Raw genomic sequence first — 19,950 nt, forward strand, 5'->3', positions numbered from 1 at the left:
AGCCCCGATGATCCTCTCTGTTGTTCTCACCACTCTTCTCACTTTCTTCCAGTCTGAGGCGCTGCAGTCTCCACACCACACAGTGAGACAGCTGGTCAGAACGCTCTCTATGGTGCCTTTGAAGATTGTGAGGATGGGTGGGGGCAGGTGGGGAGCCAGGGGGGACGGAGCAGCCGAACCGGACCCGGTGACGGTAGCCTGGACACCGTCGGCCTCGTGCTTCCCCCCACCTGCCTTACTGGCTTCAAGCCCCCCCTTCTATGGCTGACGACGAGCGGCTCATGGCTCTCTGCTGAGGTCTGGTCCAGTCAGTGGCCCAGCAGTTGCAACGTCATACCACCCCCTGCCCATCCCCAAAAAACAATAATACTTATAGCTTGTGTTTGTGATGGCCTGACGGTCAGAACAGCCCTTCATTTCAGTAAAAGAAGTTTAGCAGATCCTGCTTTAAACTTTGCAGGGATCTTCTGATACACAAACATAATCCATGCCTGTCGAGTCTTCCGATCCCTGGGAAGTGAAAATATTCCCCTTTCTCCGTACAGCCTTGAACACTGCATTTACGCCCGTGTCCCTGGCTCATTTTCAATAGAGAAAATGCCTTCTTTGTAATTCTTGTAGAAGTAAACCCAACTGTAGGCTAAACAGCTAAACTAGTGTCTTACATCTACCTCTATTCATGTTCTTGGGCCAGTGAACCAGTGGGCTGGTCTTTATGTAATTTTCGGGGCGTAACAAAAGTACAGGCCAGAACCAAAAAAGGCAACAACCCCAAGTTTACGTCAACTCTGGGCTTCGTTTGGATTTGCCTGTTTTATGGTGAAAGTTTAGAATTGTGAGATTTGCAGAGAAAGGAGGTGACAATGCGGTTTGAACTTCTCTGTACATCCATTTCACCCACTGAACTATCGCCATTCATCTATGAAAATGTAAACTTGGTTATGCATTCTACAACCCCTTTAAGAGGCCAGAAACAACATTTTGTGACCGAAGCTCAAGCAGGCGCTGGTGGTCATAGATGCAGGGTCGATGCCCAATTCATAGCGTTTTAAATGGCGTATTTTTTATAGTTGTCGAGAGCTGTATAGTTGCTTACAGGTGCAGCCATTGTGAAGGCCAATATTATTGTAATGGGCAGTGTCCTTACAGACTCAGATTTCGTTGATTTTTTGAAAGGAAAATCAGCGTGTCAACTTTTGTTTTAAAGATCAACAAGTGCAGTTCACTATGTTCCCTCCAGCACTGAAAAGATGCTCTGAAGGAGCACTTGTGGCAGGGATGCAGAGATACTTTACAGGCGATGTTGCACAGTCGTGGAAAGCTGATCTGTTGCACCAGGCCAAGGGGTCATTTTCTCCATCAATGGCAGGAGTCATAAGTTAACCGTTCAACTATGCTTCAGCAACATCTTCAAGTTGCATGGGTGAAGTAGAAGAGATTGCCAAAGTTTTGAAGAAGCTGCTAAGAGACTTTTTCACCTTTTCACCAGAAGGCTTTGAGATCTCAGGGTGGTTTCAGTTAGAGATCTTTTCTCGTAGCAGATAAAAACACCCAGATGTTAGCATTGAAGTTAGATTACAAATAAATATAAAGTGTGTTTCTGATACCATAAATACATGATTATTACTAACCTAGTTATGTGCACACCTTGCTGATTTTAATTTTGTTTTTGAGTTATACACTTGGTTTTAAACCTGGGGTCCAGGAAGGATGCAACATCCTTCCTGGACCCCAGGTTCCCTGATTCTAGGATCATTGTATTTATCATTAAGGTATGCCAGGATCTTGGTTTAGATAGACCTAGTAAGGTCATTGTTGCAAAAAAGCCTGACTCGCTCCAGTTCTTTTTCAAAATTTTTCGTATAGCTCAGGTATGGCTGTAAAACCAGGCTTGGTCACTATGCCACTGGGCATCATTTCACATGACTTTTACTTTTACTTACTTGAAGGTGAGGCACGAATGCATGTCATAAAAGTGTTGAAAAAGATATGTAGTATTAGAAAGTAAATCCCAAACTTTTTTGTATTTACTTTTGTAGTAAATCCATCCATTATCTTTCACGCTTGTCCCAACTGGGCACAAGGGGTGCAGGTGCCTATCTCCAGCTGTCAATGGGCGAGAGGTGGGGTATACCCTGGACAGGTCGCCAGTCCACCGCAGGGCAACACAGAGACAAACAGGACATACAACCATTCACACACACACTGGACTGCGGGAGGAAGCCGGAGTACCCGGAGAGAACCAACGCATGCTCAGGGAGAACATGCAAATTCCATGCAAGAATCAAACCCGCAACCTTCTTACTGCAAGGCAGCAGTGCTAGCCACTGCACCACTGAGCAGCCTATATCCCATTTTTAGACCAGGCAATATGTATATTTTAACAAATGAAGCACAGAAAATATATACATTTTAGAACATGCAGTTCAACCATGTTAGTTCATGTTTCCTTTTTTTTTCTTTTTATTACCACAGGTATATATTTGCATTTATGTATAAACGTGTCATCCACTCCCAGCCAGAAAATCTGTACTTTTTTGTTCTAAAGACAAGACATTTCTTCAAAATTTAGTTGAAGTCCACAACATACTCTGCATGTGAACGCATGTTGATCATAATCTCCTTACACAGCAGTTCATAGCCTCAGGACAAGAGCAGCATCTTTAAAAAAACTTCTTATGTGAATGAACAAAACATACAGGTAAATTTACATGTAAGTGTTATGTGGATATTGCTGTCTGAATATAAAGCAGCAAGATAAAATAAGGGGTCTAAAATTTTTATTGTTCCAAGTGAAGAAAAAAAGTGTAATGTCTTATTGTTATAAGTAAAGAAAAAAGGTGTCATGTCTAGTCTTGTCTTCTGGTGTATTCAAATGTCGGTGCAGCAGTTCACATTGCGGTATGTATGAGTGAAGAACTGAGGAAATTTGATGCAGTGTTTCTGGCATGTGTGCATGACAGGATCTACTGTTAAGACAAGTTATAGCTTTTTCAAAAGTGTACTACAGCATCTAAGAAAAATGAAGGATTTTATGCAATAAAGGAGGGCAAAATCTGGATATGAGAAAAATGATTTAGGAATTGTTTGCAAACAGAAGTCTGAAATGTTTGATTCCTTATATAAAATTTAAATATTGATTTCCCATGAATAAATACTTTGTTGAATCACCTTTCATTTCAAGCACTGGTTGTAGTTCATATTGGTGTGTTTATACAAGGTTTTTATGAACAGAGACAGATTTTTTTTTTAACTGCTCAAGCAGTAAGTTTTGATAGAGAGTATATTTGAAAAGCACTTTTACATCATTTTAATTTGATGAAATGGTGTAGGCTTTAAATAGAGTTGTTGTCCTGCTGCTCAAGTCTAGTTTATTTTGCAGAATCAAACCTTTTGTTTAGAACAATTTTATCCATTCTCTCTTTTTTTTTTTTTGCGAAGGCTATATTCTTTCTTTGCATTTTATTTCCTGTAGTAGATATTTTCCAGAAATTAATATTAAATTAAAATGTAAGTTCATATTTTTTAGCTCTAAATGAGTTGTATTTTATTTATGGCAAAATGTTCGTAAATGGTGCAAACCTCTGATTTAGGAGGATAGATTTAGGTGAATAGCTTGGAAGTTGCTTATTTGGACCATACTGTCATGATCTTCTGCTCCAGTTTTTTTTTGTTTCTGATTAAATTACTTCTTAGTTTAATTATTCTTTTTGGTGGTTATTCAGTTATCTCCAATTCAGCATTTTTTAAACCTTTCCTCTAGTTTTATTTTGCCATTAATTTTTTCCAGTTGTCTTTAGATTATCTTTTCCATGGCATCATAGTTATTTTAAGTTATCTGCAGTCCCTTCCCCTATCCTCTATTTTCCCCTTGGTTATTCTGTATTTTCTAGTCATTAGTTTAACTCCCCTTTAGCTTTATTTGAGTTCTTTCCGTTCCTTAAATTTAAGCACTGTTGTATTCGCTGGTTACTCTCTGTTCCTCCTAGCCCCCCTCTCATTTACCCTTTGCTCCCTTCTAGCTTCTTCTGTCCACACCTGCTCCTAATTAGTAAATTACTCCATTCATTGTTCTGTTTGGGATATAAACTCCACCTCTGCAGTTAGTATTTGCTGGATCATCTTCATTTCCTCCTTAAACTTTGTGTTACCTTTGTGCTGGTGCCTCTGTTACCTGGTTGGTTATTTCTATGCTTCTGTTGCCACCACCCTCATCAAATCTGCAAGACCCCACCTCTGCCTCCATATTTGATTGTGGGTCCTCTACAAACTTCAACATAACTTGACACATTCTCTTTCAATTCTTCGGACCATGGACTTAACAGAACTCCAGGGTAATTTGAAATCCTGGGATATTGCTAAAAGTAGTACAATTTAAGTCAAACTTTCTGATTTCTTACATTGAACCTTTTTTCACTTCAGTTATGCAGTTCTTTTTGTTAGTCCCTCATCTCAGAGTCATGCAAATACATTGAATTGCGTAGGTGTATTATTACCAAATGTATAAAAGATAAAGGATTTGTCAGGCACTTTATGTTCTGTTGATTCAAAACAAGGAACATTTGAGGTGCAATTCACAAGGCAGTGCTTTTCCAGCTTTTCAACAAAGAGAATTAGGTCAGATATAATTAGATTTTCAGATCAATTTGGGTTATTTTTTTCTATTACATTTTAAGCAATGCCTGCATATAAAAACACTTAAACAGGTATAAATACATTATTGATTACAATGTATGTTGTAGGAAATAATAACAATAAAAACTCTTAATGTGGCAGTTAAAGTAATCAAAGGAAGCAGAAACATGTAAAAACATATCTGGGCAAATAATTAAAAGAGTAACAGATATTTGTCCATATCGGTGCATGAATCAGAGCCAAAATATGATTGCATTAATTATATGTGCTAATGACCTGATGCCAGGCCGATGATAGACACAGTTACAAGCTGACAGACAAGCAGACACATGGATGAACAGACCGATAAACTTAATTGGCAATGACTGCATCTGGCATGAAGATCTTGACAACTTTCCAGCTTGAGGTGTGCCTACACATGCACAGGAGTCTATGTGTTTCTAAAGGTGTGCAGCATATGGAAATGGAGGGATTACGTAAGTCTCTACAGAAGAAGCCACTCCAGTAGAGGCATGTCCTCTTAACTCATGGTATCTATTATTTCTTCTATCTCCCCTCTCCATTCCAATCTCTCTACACTTTGAATATATCGTAGAACCCCCCCCCCCTCCTTTCAAAGCCTTTTTTCATGCCTCATCTTTACTTTGTTAAGCCTACCTAAGCAGAGTTCATATTTGAATATTTGCACATGTTGTGGATTTGTGGTCAAATTTAGACTAAAGAACACACACTGTTATACCGGTACACATCTGTTTTTTATATATATATATATTATATTTCGTTGTTCATATTTTACTTAGTTTAACCACCAGTCTCTGTTAAAATGTATTTATTCTGGTGAATTAGTACAGTCACTTTTGAAAGTTTTCAACAGTAAGTGTTGCTTTGGGAATCATTTAAACATTTTCAGCAAGGTGTTATCAGTTCTGTTTTAAAGTGCCAATTCACAACATGTCATCTCAAGACACACGATTGAGAGAGTTTCATTAAAACATGCAGACAGATTGGATAAAAGTTTTCTATTTAAATAAAACCACTGATTACATTGAGCCACTGAGTATGCAGGATTCACACCTCCTGGATGTGTATGTAGTGATAGTAGACATTTGCTTGCATTGTGTAGTTGATTGCAGGAATCCGTTACACTGAACATGTATTCAGCAACTGTAGAGAAGAAAAACTCAGTTTCGACAGCAGAAACCTCTAGCAGAGCCAAGCTCAGTTTGAGCATCCTTTTGCTCACGGGGGCCTACAGGGGGGTAAACGCAACAAGCAGACAAAACGAACACAGAAAAGCTGAACCTACTTTTAAAAATTCTAAGAACCACTAGTAAAAGTGAAAATTGACATTGAGGTGCTGTGTTAGAAGCAAAAAATGAACAATCAAATCTTGGATGTAAGCTTGAGCGTGATTATTAAGGTGATTATAAAGATGAGAAAACATGAAAAAAGGAGGTAATAAAGCAAATAAAACAGTTGGATCACAACCATAAATTAATTATACCTCAGTTCCCATTTTACCTTCAACGCTCAAAGTTGGTTCTACACAAATGGGTTTTTAACTTAAAGAACTCAGGCTTTCAAGACTTTTAAAGTCTTCTTTGAATTTGTTCCACATAATTGGAGCATAGGAACTAAATGTTGCTTCTCCATGTTTGGTTCTAGTTTTGGGTGTACAGAGTATGCTTGAACGAGAAGACCTAAGTGATCTGGGAAGTTGATACACTGGTAACAAATCTGTTATACTGAGGTTCTGATCCATTCAGTGATTTATAGAATAACAGAAGGAATTTAAAGTCAATTGTCTGAGCTACAGGTAGCCAGTGTAAGGACTTCAGAAGTTCGGATGTTAGTTCTAGTGAGAACACCGGCAGCTGCCTTTTGGATCAGCTGCAGCTGCCTGTTGGACCTTTTTCGAGGATGCTGTTTCAGAAATGGATTCTACTAACGAACAATGATCAATCAAATCAATTTTTTCATCATTGTTTATTCAGTTTGAGACAATTATGGCACATTCACATATTGATCTGTTCCAAGCATCTAACCAATGCTGTATTTAAACTGTATTTAATGGTGATATTGAAATCAAAGCTGCTTGTCATTTGCATAGTTATGGTAACTGATCTTGTTGTTGGCTATAATCTCAACTAAGGTGAACATATAGATGTTGAATAGGAGGGGCCCCAGAATGGAGCCTTGAGGAACCCCGCATGTGTTTTTTCTGGTCTCTGATTTACAGTTCCCTACTGACACATAGAAATCTCTGTTCTTCAGGTAGTATTTAAACCAATCCAGCGTGGCACCACATAGGCCAAACCAGTTTTCCAGACGCTCTAATAGAATCAATTGATAAACAGTATCAAACGCTGCACTGAGGTCCAGTAATACCAGCACTGCTGTTCTTCCACAGTCTGCATTTATACGTATGTCATTGAACACCTTAACCACGGCACTCTCGGTACCACGGAAACCTGATTGATAGACATCAAAGCAGCTGCTGATTTTTAAGAAGGCATTTAACTGTTGAAACCAACTTTTTCAATAACCTTGGTTTGAGGTGGGCCTGTAGTTTTGCAGGACCAATTTGTCCAAGCTTCTCTTTTGGTTTGATTATTGCTGTTTTTAACAACTGGGGGAAAACTAGTGTTAGGCTATTTTTGTCTCCTTAATTCCCACATCACCTCTGAGCCTTTCTGTAAGAGTATTGTGATAAACTGCATCAAATGCAGCAGTGAGATCTAACAAGACAGGCACAGACAACAGTGAGATGAAGTTGTCAAGAAGCTGAGGCCATGGCCAAGTTACAAGTTAAAATTTTTAGAAGAAGCTAATTATATTGATAACTGATTTTTTTATTTTAATAATATCTATTTTTGTATAATCAATTATTTTTATTATTAAATTATTTTTTATTTATTTTTATGTAATCTATTGTTAAAACATGACTAAACAAAAAAACTAATTAAACCTAAATGCTTTCAGTGACTAAAAGTTATTGTTTAACAAGAAAATTGATATACCAAATACATTTCTATATTATGTACCCTTCAGTATATTAAATGAAACCTGTGCTACACTCGCTCTCTCCTGTGAGTTTGAGTGCTTAAACATCCTAAGCAATATCACAACTGACTGATGTTGATCCATTACCTTTAAAGTGTCTGTGGAAAACTTGAAGAATGATGAAGCTTTTGTTAGTTTCCTCTGTCACAGTGGGTATTTTTTTTTATACCAATGTGTTCTTTAAACAATAGCAACACCATAAAACCCAGACAATAATTTCCTTTTGGAACAACAGAAGTATTTTAAATTGAGTTACTTGTGTGTATTCTTGTTTTTGGTTGCTATCTTTGGACATTGCTTGGCATAAGAACCACTGGCACTGTAGGTACTGATTATTTTCTATATAAGCAAAAACTGAAGCAGTGTTTGTTATAGATACAAAACTGACTCCAGAATATGCTCCCAAAGTCATGCACATGGCAGATTTAGATGTTTTGCTAAAAACAGTTTTAATTCAGGTTTTATTAATCTTAAAATGAGGTTATAATAAAACCTGCAAATGCCATTGCATTACAGTAATGTTGTGTTACCTATCCTTGTAGCTAATCCTATTGACCTCATAAAGACTCTGGAGTTTTCGGAGAACATGGAGGGCGTGTCCTTGGAAGCAGGACTGTGCACCAGCAGGAAAGGACGAGAGGAGACTGACCTCTCGTTTAAGATCAATAAGAAGATCCAGCTGAGCGCTCCCACCAAGCAACTCTTTCCAGGTTTAGTTTTGATAAAACTCCATGTGGTTTATTTAGTGTTGAAAAAGTTAAGCCAGTTGCATAATTGTTTTTTTTCCTTTTCTCTCACCCACCCATCCTCCAGATTTAGCCTTTCCTGTAAATTTCTCACTCATGACGACAGTTAAAGCTGTAAAAGGATCACAAGTCTTTCTTCTCTCCTTGTATGACACCCAGGTATATACTGGAAAATACATATGCTCAATTCACATTGTAGTATAGTTAGTTTTAAAGATTTTAGTTTTAATTGGTTGAGTTTTTACAATAATGATTCAGTGTATTAGATATAAAGAACAACTTTTATAAACAATTCAATGTAAAAAGAAAAAGAGCAGCTTTTCCATGCAAAGTATTAATCTGGTATGACAAAAAAAAATGTATTTCCTTGAACCTTTCTGTTTCTGGTATTCCTCAGGGAACACAGCAGTTGGGTTTAGAGCTTGCTCGCTCTCCTGTTTTCCTGTATGAAGATCATGAGGGTCAGCCGACTCCAGAACTTTACCCCACCTTCAGAAAGATTAATGTGGCTGATGGCAAGTGGGTAACTACACGGGCATCTACAAGCACACTTTTTGTTGCATTTTCTTTGTTCAACACAGAGCTTTTCAACTAATTTAAAAAAACAATACATACAATATTTTTTGCATGCAAAATGTAAGACAGATGGAGTTCCTTCTCTCCTTTGCTCCCAGGTGGCACAGAATCGCATACAGCGTGGAGGGCCAGTCAGTAACCCTCTACTTAGACTGTGAGAAAGTGGAGACTCTGGAACTGCTCAGAGGTCCTGATCCCCATGTCAGCACTGATGGAGTTACTGTGTTTGGAACCCGTCTGCTGGATGAGGAGGTTTTTGAGGTGAGCCTTACCATTAATTAGAATAAATCAAATAGTTTACAATTATAGATATATGTTAAAATATAAAAAGACAATGTTGCAAAACTACTTGTTCTTTTGAATCATCCCATGTATTTGTAATGTTTTACTTGATTGTATATAATATGTGGTGCATAATTGTGTAGTAAGAGGAATATGATGCACAACTTTTAAAGTTCTGTTGCAAATAATGATCTTGAAAGTAAAGCTGGGCTAATTAGCCAGTCTTTCTATGTATCTTTTGGTACGTCACACTACGGGCTACATGGATATGGGTTACAAATATTTGGGGTAACAGTTTTGCACTTTCAGAAGATTGAGTTCTGAAGTGATCTTGTACAGTGCAACTATGAAGAATTCAGACTGGAGGGAGAGTATCTGTGAACAAGATATAAACCTTTGAAATCCGATTTAGGACTAGACTTTGACTAAGCCATTCTACCACATTTAAAACACGTATTTGTAGACCTTTCTTGTACGTTTAGGGTTGCTATACTGCTAAAGGTGAACTCCCTCTATATCATAAGGATTTTGCATTGTCTAACCTTTTTCTTCCTGCATTGCTCCATGTCCTTATCCATGTCCCTGTCATTAGTGAGCAGGTTAACTATTTCTGGAAAACAAAAACATCCCTGCAACATGATGTTAGCATCACCATGTTTAATTGTAGTATTCAAGGTGACATGTATTTAGCCAAAAAGCTACATTCTAGTTTCATATGACCAGAACACCTTGTGGTAAGCTTCAACTGCTTGTGGTCAATAAATCATGATCTTAGTCCCACATAAAAGTTAACCATTACTTCGCCATTCTATCGTCTTTGGTTTGTAACAGGATCCAAATTCAGACGATAATAGGAAGAGGTGAGGTGAATACATAAATAAGTTGATGATAAAAAAGGGTTTCAATTAAATAGAAGGTACTGGGCATTGGGCATAGACAAAATAAATGGTAATGACAAAGAAAGAGACAGACTAAACCATCAATGAAAAGAGAAAACCAGGCAGCCTATACACAGTGAAGAGTGAGGAGAAGAGGCATGGAGAGCAGGTGTGAATAATCATATACGTATGAGAAACAGATGAGCAGAAGGATAAGGCAGGGAGCTGAGGATGAGAGAGCTTTATAAAAACAGGAGCTGTTCTGAGAAACACAGAAACACTGGAAAGCATCTTACAAAGACATAAAGGTTGAATACAAGGGTAAATTAATAAGTAAATCTTAGATTGAACTATAATCAGAAAAAGTCAGAAAAAAAGGATCACTGAAAATAAAAATGGTAACAGTGAAAGATCATGACCCATTCTAAGCATTTATCTAATTTAACTGAATTATGTATGTGTACTCAGCATGCTATGCTGCAGTTTGTTTGAATCCAGTTGATGCTGAGGTTAGCAGTTATTTTTTCTTCTAATTTTAGAGGACTAAATTAGACCTCACTTTTGACCAATCTGACTCACATATTGTGGAAATGTATCTTGATAATGGCACATTTCAGCTAATTCCAGGGAATCCCAAGGTATTCCCAGACCAGAAGAAATACATAGTTCATCCAGCTAGATCTAATCTAGGCTCTGGCTGCCTTCCAGGGAAATCTGCCGGGAAAACCTCCCAAATATGGACCCTGGAGGCATTCTAGTAGGGTCCCTAAACCACATTAGACTCTGAGTTTGCTGTGTTCATTGAGGTGCATCATTGCAGATGTGGCTTCCTATGGCTAGGAACTGCTCCAAGTGATGGAGCTCTTAACTATTTCTTCTGTTTTTAATGTAATCTCGATTTTATCTGCATGTCTGCATCACACTGACAAACCAAAACACTTCAAAATTGCACCATTTGTATTTAATGCTCTGAACTTCCATATCGATGTGTTTTTTGCACCATGTTTTTTCTCTAACACTGTTTACATTTGATCACTGCTGCACTTTATGGAATGGAAATGTTATGAAAAGCTTTACAAGACGAAATTTCGTTTTGTATATACTCTGTGTATACAAAATGACCATAAAAGTTGTCTAAGCCTCTAAGTAAGTCATAATATTTTGTACTTTATTAATAATAATAATAATAATAAAACACTATTTCACACTATCTCGGTGTAGAGCCATGAGACTTATTAACACTGATATTGTTTGAAGTTATTTCAAATTGATTGTTTTTCCAATGACCAGGACCTTCTTTTTATGTTTTCATAATTCTTTAGGTTTATTCTGTAGGTTTTTTGTTTGTTACATCACATAACACTAACTTCAATATTATTAAGGCATTAAAGGGCTGATACAGTCTGTGGATAAACTATTTTTCAATCTGTACATAACAGACAACTTTGCAAATGTTATTGGCCTGCTATCACAATGGAACTTTGTTCCTTTGATTTTAGTTGAATCTATGAAAATGACAAAATACCAAACAGTCAGATGTACATCTAACAGTGTTAAAGAACTCTTTACTGACGAAGTGGCAAATAATATAGTAGAAGATGATTGTCTAAATAAGTAGGTCTATGTCTCTGCTTATCTTATTCTTTTGCCCATTTGAATATTTTATGTGAATATGAATATTTTATATTTTATCTTTGTCCTCTATGAAGATAAGCATTGAAAGGGTCCCTAGAAAGTATCTCTAGTTGCAACTGCATTGTTAATTGATTTGTCATATAAAAAAAAATGCTTATCCCTCTATAACACCCTCCAGTGGTTGTAAGAATGAAATGCAACTTTCTTAGCTTTCACAAGCTTTACATGCCAGAGTTCTGGAGTAACATCTTTATGTGAAGATTTACCTTTTTAGCTAATCTCTAAGTACACCTCATGAACACAACCCAACCTGCAAGAACACTTTGCTGCTTACATCCCTCTGGATGTTTATGAGTTGGTTCTGGCTTGTTGATTGCACCCTGAGGTTATTTTGACAGACATCAGGTGCAGACTGTGACCTTGAATCGTGTGGAATGGGACATCTGGTCATCCATGCAGCTCCTTGCTGCATTTTGTTCGGACTGCTTATGTATATGCACATGTAAAACAGACAGAGGAAAAGATTGTTTTGTGGAAGAAATGCACTGGGACCTCCAGAGACTAAAGCTCTGGAGACGATTAACTGCAGAGCAACAATAAAAGCAGCATGTTGAGCCACTTTGATCTGACTATTTGAACACATTTAAAGATAAAGACATGACAGACATCTGTGTGTGCTTGGTCATTTATTTTATTAATACCATGCTGTTAAATGAGGAATATTTGTGACACCTGCAGGCAATGGTTTGTCTGCATTCCTGATTGTTTAGGGTTTTCTTATGTGTCTTTTTGCTTTTGAATAGGGACAAATCCAGCAACTGCTTCTAGTCGATGATCCCAGAGCAGCAGAAACCTACTGCCAAGACTACATCCCAGACTGTGATTCAGCTTTACCCTATGAAAGCATTTCAATAGAGACTGAAGAGGTATGTTTCCTTCATTCAAAAGGTAGAATTAAGATGCTACTGCTGTACTTTGCAAATAGCCGGATGCATGTCAGAGATTCAATTTTCTAAAATATCTTTTAGTTTTTATACTACTGGCTTTAACTATAATCAAAGAAAGATGATTTGGCTTCATTGTTTCGTTGAAAAGTTCTTCTATGAAAAGTTTGAGATCACTTCCTTCTGTTGCTGTTTTATTCCCCATCTGGCTTACAACTCCACACACACTTTTAATTTGGCTTAGCTTTTTCTCTGAGGCCTTGCCAGAACTGTATTTTACAAAAGGAATCAATGGTCAAATTTAAGAGAACAGTGATTTAACGGCATATTTTATCATTTTTACAACATTATTTTGTCTATACTTTTGACATATAGCTGAAAATGGTTAAATTCAAATTAACACAGCGTAACTCTTGACCTAAATACCGTATATTAAATTATGATACTGCAGGTCAACATGAGCATGCTACAGTATGTGCAGGCTTGACTCCTTTAAGATGCACCTATGTAACTTGAGAGGGTTGGATCCATCTGTGAATGATTCATGTGACCCAGAACACTGCTTTACGACTGTCTGGGCTCCCCTTAAATATAAGAGCTACCTATGCTAAAGATGCTGATAGTCAACAAAACAGATATGAAATTTACGTGATCAGACATATTTATGGTTCTTAGATGTAGGATTTAACGTGGCCTCGTTTTTAAAAATAACTCCATGACTACTCAATAGTGGTCTTCTATTGGATTATAAAACATGGAGGGAAACTTTTGCAGCAATGCAGTTACCAGTTGCTTTTAGGGCAGCTAAACCTGAAGGTCAAAAGTCTAGCTCCCCTAGTGGCTGAAAGTTATACAGTGTTTTTTAATATATCTGTCCAAAAAAACAAAAAACAAAATCAGATGTCGGCTATCAAAAGTTGCAAGAGAGTGTCATGTATTGTCTGGAATGCTTAGCTTTGGTATCAGTGCATAACACCATGGTAATGTGGTAATCTCAGAATTATTTACATAAAGTTAATATCATTAGATGAAGACATAAAAGGTGATTTAACCACTGGGAGGAGAGTGTGGAGAAATGTTTTGAAAAGCAGGGGAGAATGGAGACTGGGATAAAATAAGTATTCCAGATGCATCGGCTCTTAAAAATAAGTTTTTTTTAATCTATTGTTCTGTTTCAAAACTAGCTTTTGGGATGTGAAGACTATCTTAATAAGTTGTGTTGTCTTTGTTAATTTGGGGTGTTTTGAGTATTTGAAAGAAAATTAAAAAAATGTTGCAAACCAGTTTTCCCTAATTATGAAATGGCCTGTACTGGCTTAATAAGAGACCTGACAGACGTGCATCCAATCGTGAGATTTAAAAGCACTATGTGACAAACCTGGTCTGTGGGTCATTGGCCTGCGTGGTAAATGGATCCATGTGACTGAAATTGTTCAACAAAAAAAACTCCCCAATTCTACAGCTATCCATTCAATGTGCAATTTCCGCTCTAGATCTAAACATCATTGTCCCCCTGATGCACGTAGCGCTCTATTTTTCCCGCCAACCTTATCGATCCTTGCAGTAATCATGATGTTTTTACTTTCTTTCATAGCATTATTTGTATTTCACTCAGGAATTCAAAAGCTGCATTACTGTATAGCCGCAGCTAAAACCCTTTCTAAAGTAACATTTTGCATTACATTTCATTTGGCCCTTTAAGCTCTTTTCAAGCTAAAGCTTGTGAAGGATCATAATAAGATGGCAACGCTAGCTAAACCTATCTTGACTTAAATACTAAAATATGTCCCTACTGCAGCCATTTATCATGGGTATAAGTGCAGAACAATTATTTGAAGACTTTTGAAATTTAATGACAAAGAACCATTTGTGAAACATCTACAGATGTTTTGTTTTTTGGAGCAATAATTCTTAACATGCGTACACTGCAAAAAATGTATATCTAAGTAAGACATTTTTTCTTAAATTAAGTGCATTTTTACTTGAATTGAGCAGGTTAGTGAGAAACTTTTACATTTAAAATAAAAAAAACACAACTGCGGTCTCTTATTTCAAGTGCATATCATCTAATGTTTTTATTTCAAGGGTAAAAATGCTCATTTCATTGGCAGATCACCTTATTTTCCTAATCAAATGAAGGTTAAATACATTTATTTGAAGAATATTTTTTTCTCATTTTCAGAACGTTTTTGCAGTGTATGCTTTGACGTCATGCTTATTAACATACTTGCCTTTCCTGCTAACAGTTTGACAGATTATTAGTTCATTCAGGTTTTTTGTCCCCTGTTTTTATTCTTTTTTTCTGGTCTTTAGGAAGAAGGAACACCTAAGAAACGCATAGTGGAAGAGTTTGACTACAGCGTTTTCTATGATGACATCTCAGTGTCCACTGTGACTGCAGGTCCTAATGTAACTGAGTATGAGGTGAGACTTAGTGGGAGGAAACAATAACCAATCAATTTAGTTTCTGTCCCTTTACATAATCCCTCTCCTTTTCCTTTTTCCTTCATGATTTAAAAGCCTGTAAATGTGTGTTATTCAGTTTATAGAGTACGAGGACTATGACAACACAACAAACTACTACCATGTAAATGAGTATGAGGAGTATGATGAAGAATACGACGATCGCTACGGACCTGCGGAGAGAGAACGGGAGTACTTGCTTAACACTCAGGTGGTGTGAAAGGTTTCATTTATTTAGATATAAATTATGTCAAAAGCAATTTTACACAATAATGATGTTTGTTTCTCTGGAATATATTTTACATCAGAACTTACCAGAGAAAGGACAGAAGGGAGAGCCGGGTTATTTGGGTCTGGTAAGGAGCCACACACACACATAATGGGATTTACAACAACACTAAACATAATGTCTGTAAACTAAATTAGGCTTGTAAATGTCAGATACATTTTTAGACATTTTACATACCGGTACATTTGCCACAATCTCATCGATTAAACCAGTGGTTCCCAAAGTGTGGGGCCCAGAAGAAAATCTTTGGGAACCACTGGATTAAACCATCAGACTGTATTCTAATGATGTACACATTTGAACAGTGCTATTAGCTGACCTCAGTATTTCAGCAGTGTAACAATAATAATTTCTTTGAGCTGATAACAGCCGAGAAGAAGCACTTTTTTTTATACTTCTAACAAGTCCTATGTTTTGTTCACATAGTTTACCAGTTGATATATATACGATTTCCTCCTCGGCTGTAGATAAAAGCAGGTTTAAATGAATAGCTATTTTGATTTTAGCTATTTGCTGACACAACTGCTTCAACTAGATGGAAGCTTGTCCTTTGCATTTTGAGGAGCATTAAAGTCGAAAAAAAAAAGAGCTCTCTAGGATTTTAAGTATTACTACTTTAATTGTTTTAAACAAAAAGCATTTTTTTTCCTAAATGTTATTTTTAAATAAATATTACATTGGTTTGCAAATATGGAGGAATGATACAGCTAAATTGTATCAATGATCAAAAGTAATGCTACTGGTATTTGCACATTTTGTTTTTGCATAAGTGTAAAAAATACTTTTCTTTTGGGTGCTGATAATTTGCTCCGGAGCCTCAACTCTTTTCACTAAATTAAACCAAGAAAACATGTATCAGCTATTTAAAATCTCTCAATCAACCATAAAATATTTCTCTCAATGCATTTTAACCTTATTTGTTAAGTTCACAAATTAAAGAGATCCTATTCTAAAATGTGCTTGTTTTACACTCTCATATTACTGTTTAAACCTAGAACAATAATTTTACCTATCCTATCCTAAAAAGGCTTCTTGTTAGATTTTATGGTACTTAAAAAATATATTTTCTCTTACAAATATAACTTTGCACTTTAGCGCACATAAATATTTCAGAAAGAGAGCAAATTCTGATGGCAGACAGGAGTAAACAGCAAATCCAAAATATAATTTTAAAATAATTATTATAGTGGTGGACTAAGTACTCAACAGTAGTACTTGAGTAAAAGTATTGATATTCATAGTCAAATACTACTCGACCACAAGTAAATGTTACTCAGTCAAACATCTACTAAGATTAAAGTATTGAAGTACTCATTTTTGAAAATATATATTCAAAAGTAAATGCTTCTAAAAGTCATTCAAATGCATATCAAATGTTCTAATATCAGTACAAAGAAAATTTCTGTATAATTTTACAGAACCTTGTAACTTTCAGAAACCAACTGATGTATTGATGCGTACAACCATTCTCCTACACCACCTGTGAAGAACTTCAGTCTAAAAATGGTGCAAAAAATTAGGACAGCTATTTTGATTATTAGCTCTTATCTAAAAACAAACCAAAAAGAAAACAGAAGTTTCTTGATTCTCCTCACAATTTCACTATGAGATAGAAGTTTAAGATGGGATAGAAGTTTAACAATCTATTACCAAAAAGGAACCGAAACTCTGATTCTGAGAACTCATCCTACTAAACAACTTGGCCACATGGCAACAACTAATGCCTTAATACGATTTATAAACTATAAATAATATCTACCCTGAGTGTCTCACGTCTGTGGAATGTTATGCAAATCTCTGAAACTGTGGTGTCCAAGTTCAGTCCATCTCTTGCATGTTGAAATAGCATTTCAAGAAAGATAAACATCAACAGCTAATTGCAAAGCTAAGCTGAGAAAAAAAGGAACAAGTAACTTTCCTAATGGAAATGTAGTGGAGCAGAAAGTTATAAGTCCCTCCCCCAAAAATGATTTAAGTAAAGTAAATATACTCAAAAAAAGTATTTAAGTAGAGTAATCAAGTAAATGTACTTTGTTACTTTCCACCACTGGATCAGAGGCAAAGCTATTCAAATCAGCCTGACAGAAAAAATGTCACTCCTAGCAGACAACACATTACGTAACATAACATATAAATTAATTAGATTATCAGTCAATAACAGATTAATTGATATCTTTCAGTCTGAGAGGGGTTACAAAGTCATTTTAAGGACATTAGTGAACCATACAGAAAGATCCAGACTCCAAAAGAAAATTCCCCAAAAACACTGTTGGCCTAATTTTTCTAAAAGGATTCTGATGATCCACAACATATAGGAAATATATTGTCAGGACTGCCAAAAAAAATAGTAGATTTTTTTAAATTAAGCCATGTTTTATACCAGGTGTAAAACGGATGAGGCATTTCAGGAAAGGAGTTATTGTGATCCAATTTACAAGGTCAAAATTGCACATATGTGGGAGGAAATCTTTTTTTTTTTTTTTTCTTTTTTACAGCAAAGTATGTGTAAATGGAACTTTTAACTTTTAAAACAATTATAGTCCTTTGTTTTGGTGTTTGTTTTACAGGGAACTCAGATTACAGGACCATATGGACCTCCAGGACCAGAGGTTAGTGACGTTAACTGTGATACTTAAAGTAGAAACACATTTTTCTTCAGGTATAGCATGTGTTTTTTTTCAGGTTCAGACTTTACAACAACATAAGAACATGTAGGATAGGTTTGCGAGGATAAACAACAATTTTTCTCTACACCGAATGTTTGATCCGCAGGGAGAACCAGGCCCTCCAGGAATCACAGGACCGGTGGGCCCTCGAGGAGACCCTGGAGAGCTGGTTGGTGCTGTAGCCTGTTTGCTCAATGAATGACTGAACATACCATTGTGTCTTTGTAATTGCCCTTATCTCTGTCTTTGCTTTAAGGGCCCTCCTGGGCGGCCGGGCCTTAATGGTGCTGATGGGATCCCAGGTCCTCCAGGAAACATAATGCTGATACCGGTAACAGACAGATATTACTGTGCTCCTATAGGCTCTGCAAGCTGCTGCTGAGCCGCTGTGGCTGCAGTGCTATTACATAATAAAGAAGTCCCTCAGGGTGAATGGAAAAGTTTCAGCATTTTTTCTGAAACTTGAGACTGTTAGCGTAATGTAGATGTTCCTCTTAAAGGCAGTAACTATGATTCACTATTTAACCAGATTTAATGGTGTATAATATTTTATTATACTAATTAAATTAAACTACCCTTTACCAAGATTTCCAAGTTTAGTAGCTCTGGATGTACTTAAATCTAACTATTGCAATCCTGTGTTGAGACAAATTCTTCTCTTTTTTTTCCCGTTTTATCTCATATTTCTTGTTTCATGTATTTCCACTGTAGGCAGTGTCTTCTTATGGAAATCTTAGCTGCCAGTAGAAAATAATGACCACTAGGAGGAGTGTTGAGTAATACTTTTCTCTGCTATTTAGTTCCAGTCTGGTGGGGACCCAAAGACAGGTGCTATTGTTTCTGCACAGGAGGCTCAGGCTCAGGCCATCCTGCAACAGACAAAGGTAGACAAGCATATTATTATGCTCTGATAATCTCAGATGATTTAAATCAGGCATTTATGAGGATTCATTAAAGGTTAACTTTTTTTCCCTAGCTGGCAATGAAGGGCCCTCCAGGGCCACTGGGTCTCAGAGGAAGACCTGGACCACTGGTGAGTCATCCTGAATGTATTTTAACTTTTATTGCAGTAGCTTACATCCATCATACAAATATATAAGTGCACATGTGACTGTATGGATTTACATTGTTAGAAAAAAATAATTTCAAATCTAAAAATACTGTTATAATGTCATTCTTAATGTTCTTTATATTTTCTCTCCCTTTTATATTTAAGAAGCTACATTTATGATTTTTACACGTAGTCTGATCCAATGGTTCTCAAACTTGGGGGCCCCTAAGTTGGGATAGCAAAGGAACATGCAAAATAATCACAGAAAAAGGTTATGTGTGGTATACATTTCAATCTGAAAAGCCCACATGAAGAGAAAAGACAATTAGAAGAAATGTATTGATACAATTACTTGGTCTTGGTGCTCAGACCTCAGCAGGAAACGTAGCGCTGAATTTTGATAGATATGCATGAACAGGAGCAAAGAACAGGGCTGTTTCCCCCCAGGCCTGAAACTGGTGGTGGAGTTGAGATAGATGAAGTTGGTCAGTCTGTAGACTGCTGGTTAGCGAGACGGTATGCTGAGCTTTATGGGGAGATCCAGTGGACTGAGTGGGCTGATACTAGAGCTTCACTCAGGGACCTGTAAGATGAAAGCCCAGTTGGATAACACAGTTTGAGAGAACCTGTCCATGATGAGCAAGCATGAAGCGACAGTGGAGAGGGAAAACTCCCTATTGGGAAGGAACATCTGGCAGAACCAGGCTCAACATGGCGGTCTT

At 36.8% G+C, this 19,950-nt stretch overlaps 1 protein-coding gene across 1 annotated transcript in view; it reads left to right on the plus strand.

Moving 5' to 3' along the window:
• The window catches only part of LOC107099331 (collagen alpha-1(XI) chain-like), a 43,083-nt gene that overhangs the window by 13,394 nt on the left and 9,739 nt on the right, over positions 1-19,950 (plus strand). Inside the window, exons 2-14 of the mRNA XM_015397407.1 lie at positions 8,241-8,408; positions 8,512-8,603; positions 8,842-8,963; positions 9,119-9,281; positions 12,619-12,741; positions 15,073-15,183; positions 15,302-15,433; positions 15,531-15,578; positions 18,079-18,120; positions 18,284-18,346; positions 18,434-18,508; positions 18,978-19,061; positions 19,154-19,210. Coding sequence (XP_015252893.1) covers positions 8,241-8,408; positions 8,512-8,603; positions 8,842-8,963; positions 9,119-9,281; positions 12,619-12,741; positions 15,073-15,183; positions 15,302-15,433; positions 15,531-15,578; positions 18,079-18,120; positions 18,284-18,346; positions 18,434-18,508; positions 18,978-19,061; positions 19,154-19,210 — 1,280 coding nt within the window. The remainder of the gene's footprint in view (positions 1-8,240; positions 8,409-8,511; positions 8,604-8,841; positions 8,964-9,118; positions 9,282-12,618; positions 12,742-15,072; positions 15,184-15,301; positions 15,434-15,530; positions 15,579-18,078; positions 18,121-18,283; positions 18,347-18,433; positions 18,509-18,977; positions 19,062-19,153; positions 19,211-19,950) is intronic.

This window comes from Cyprinodon variegatus, unplaced genomic scaffold (assembly GCF_000732505.1).
Source record: "Cyprinodon variegatus isolate N-32 unplaced genomic scaffold, C_variegatus-1.0 Scaffold860, whole genome shotgun sequence".
Lineage (NCBI taxonomy): Eukaryota > Metazoa > Chordata > Actinopteri > Cyprinodontiformes > Cyprinodontidae > Cyprinodon > Cyprinodon variegatus.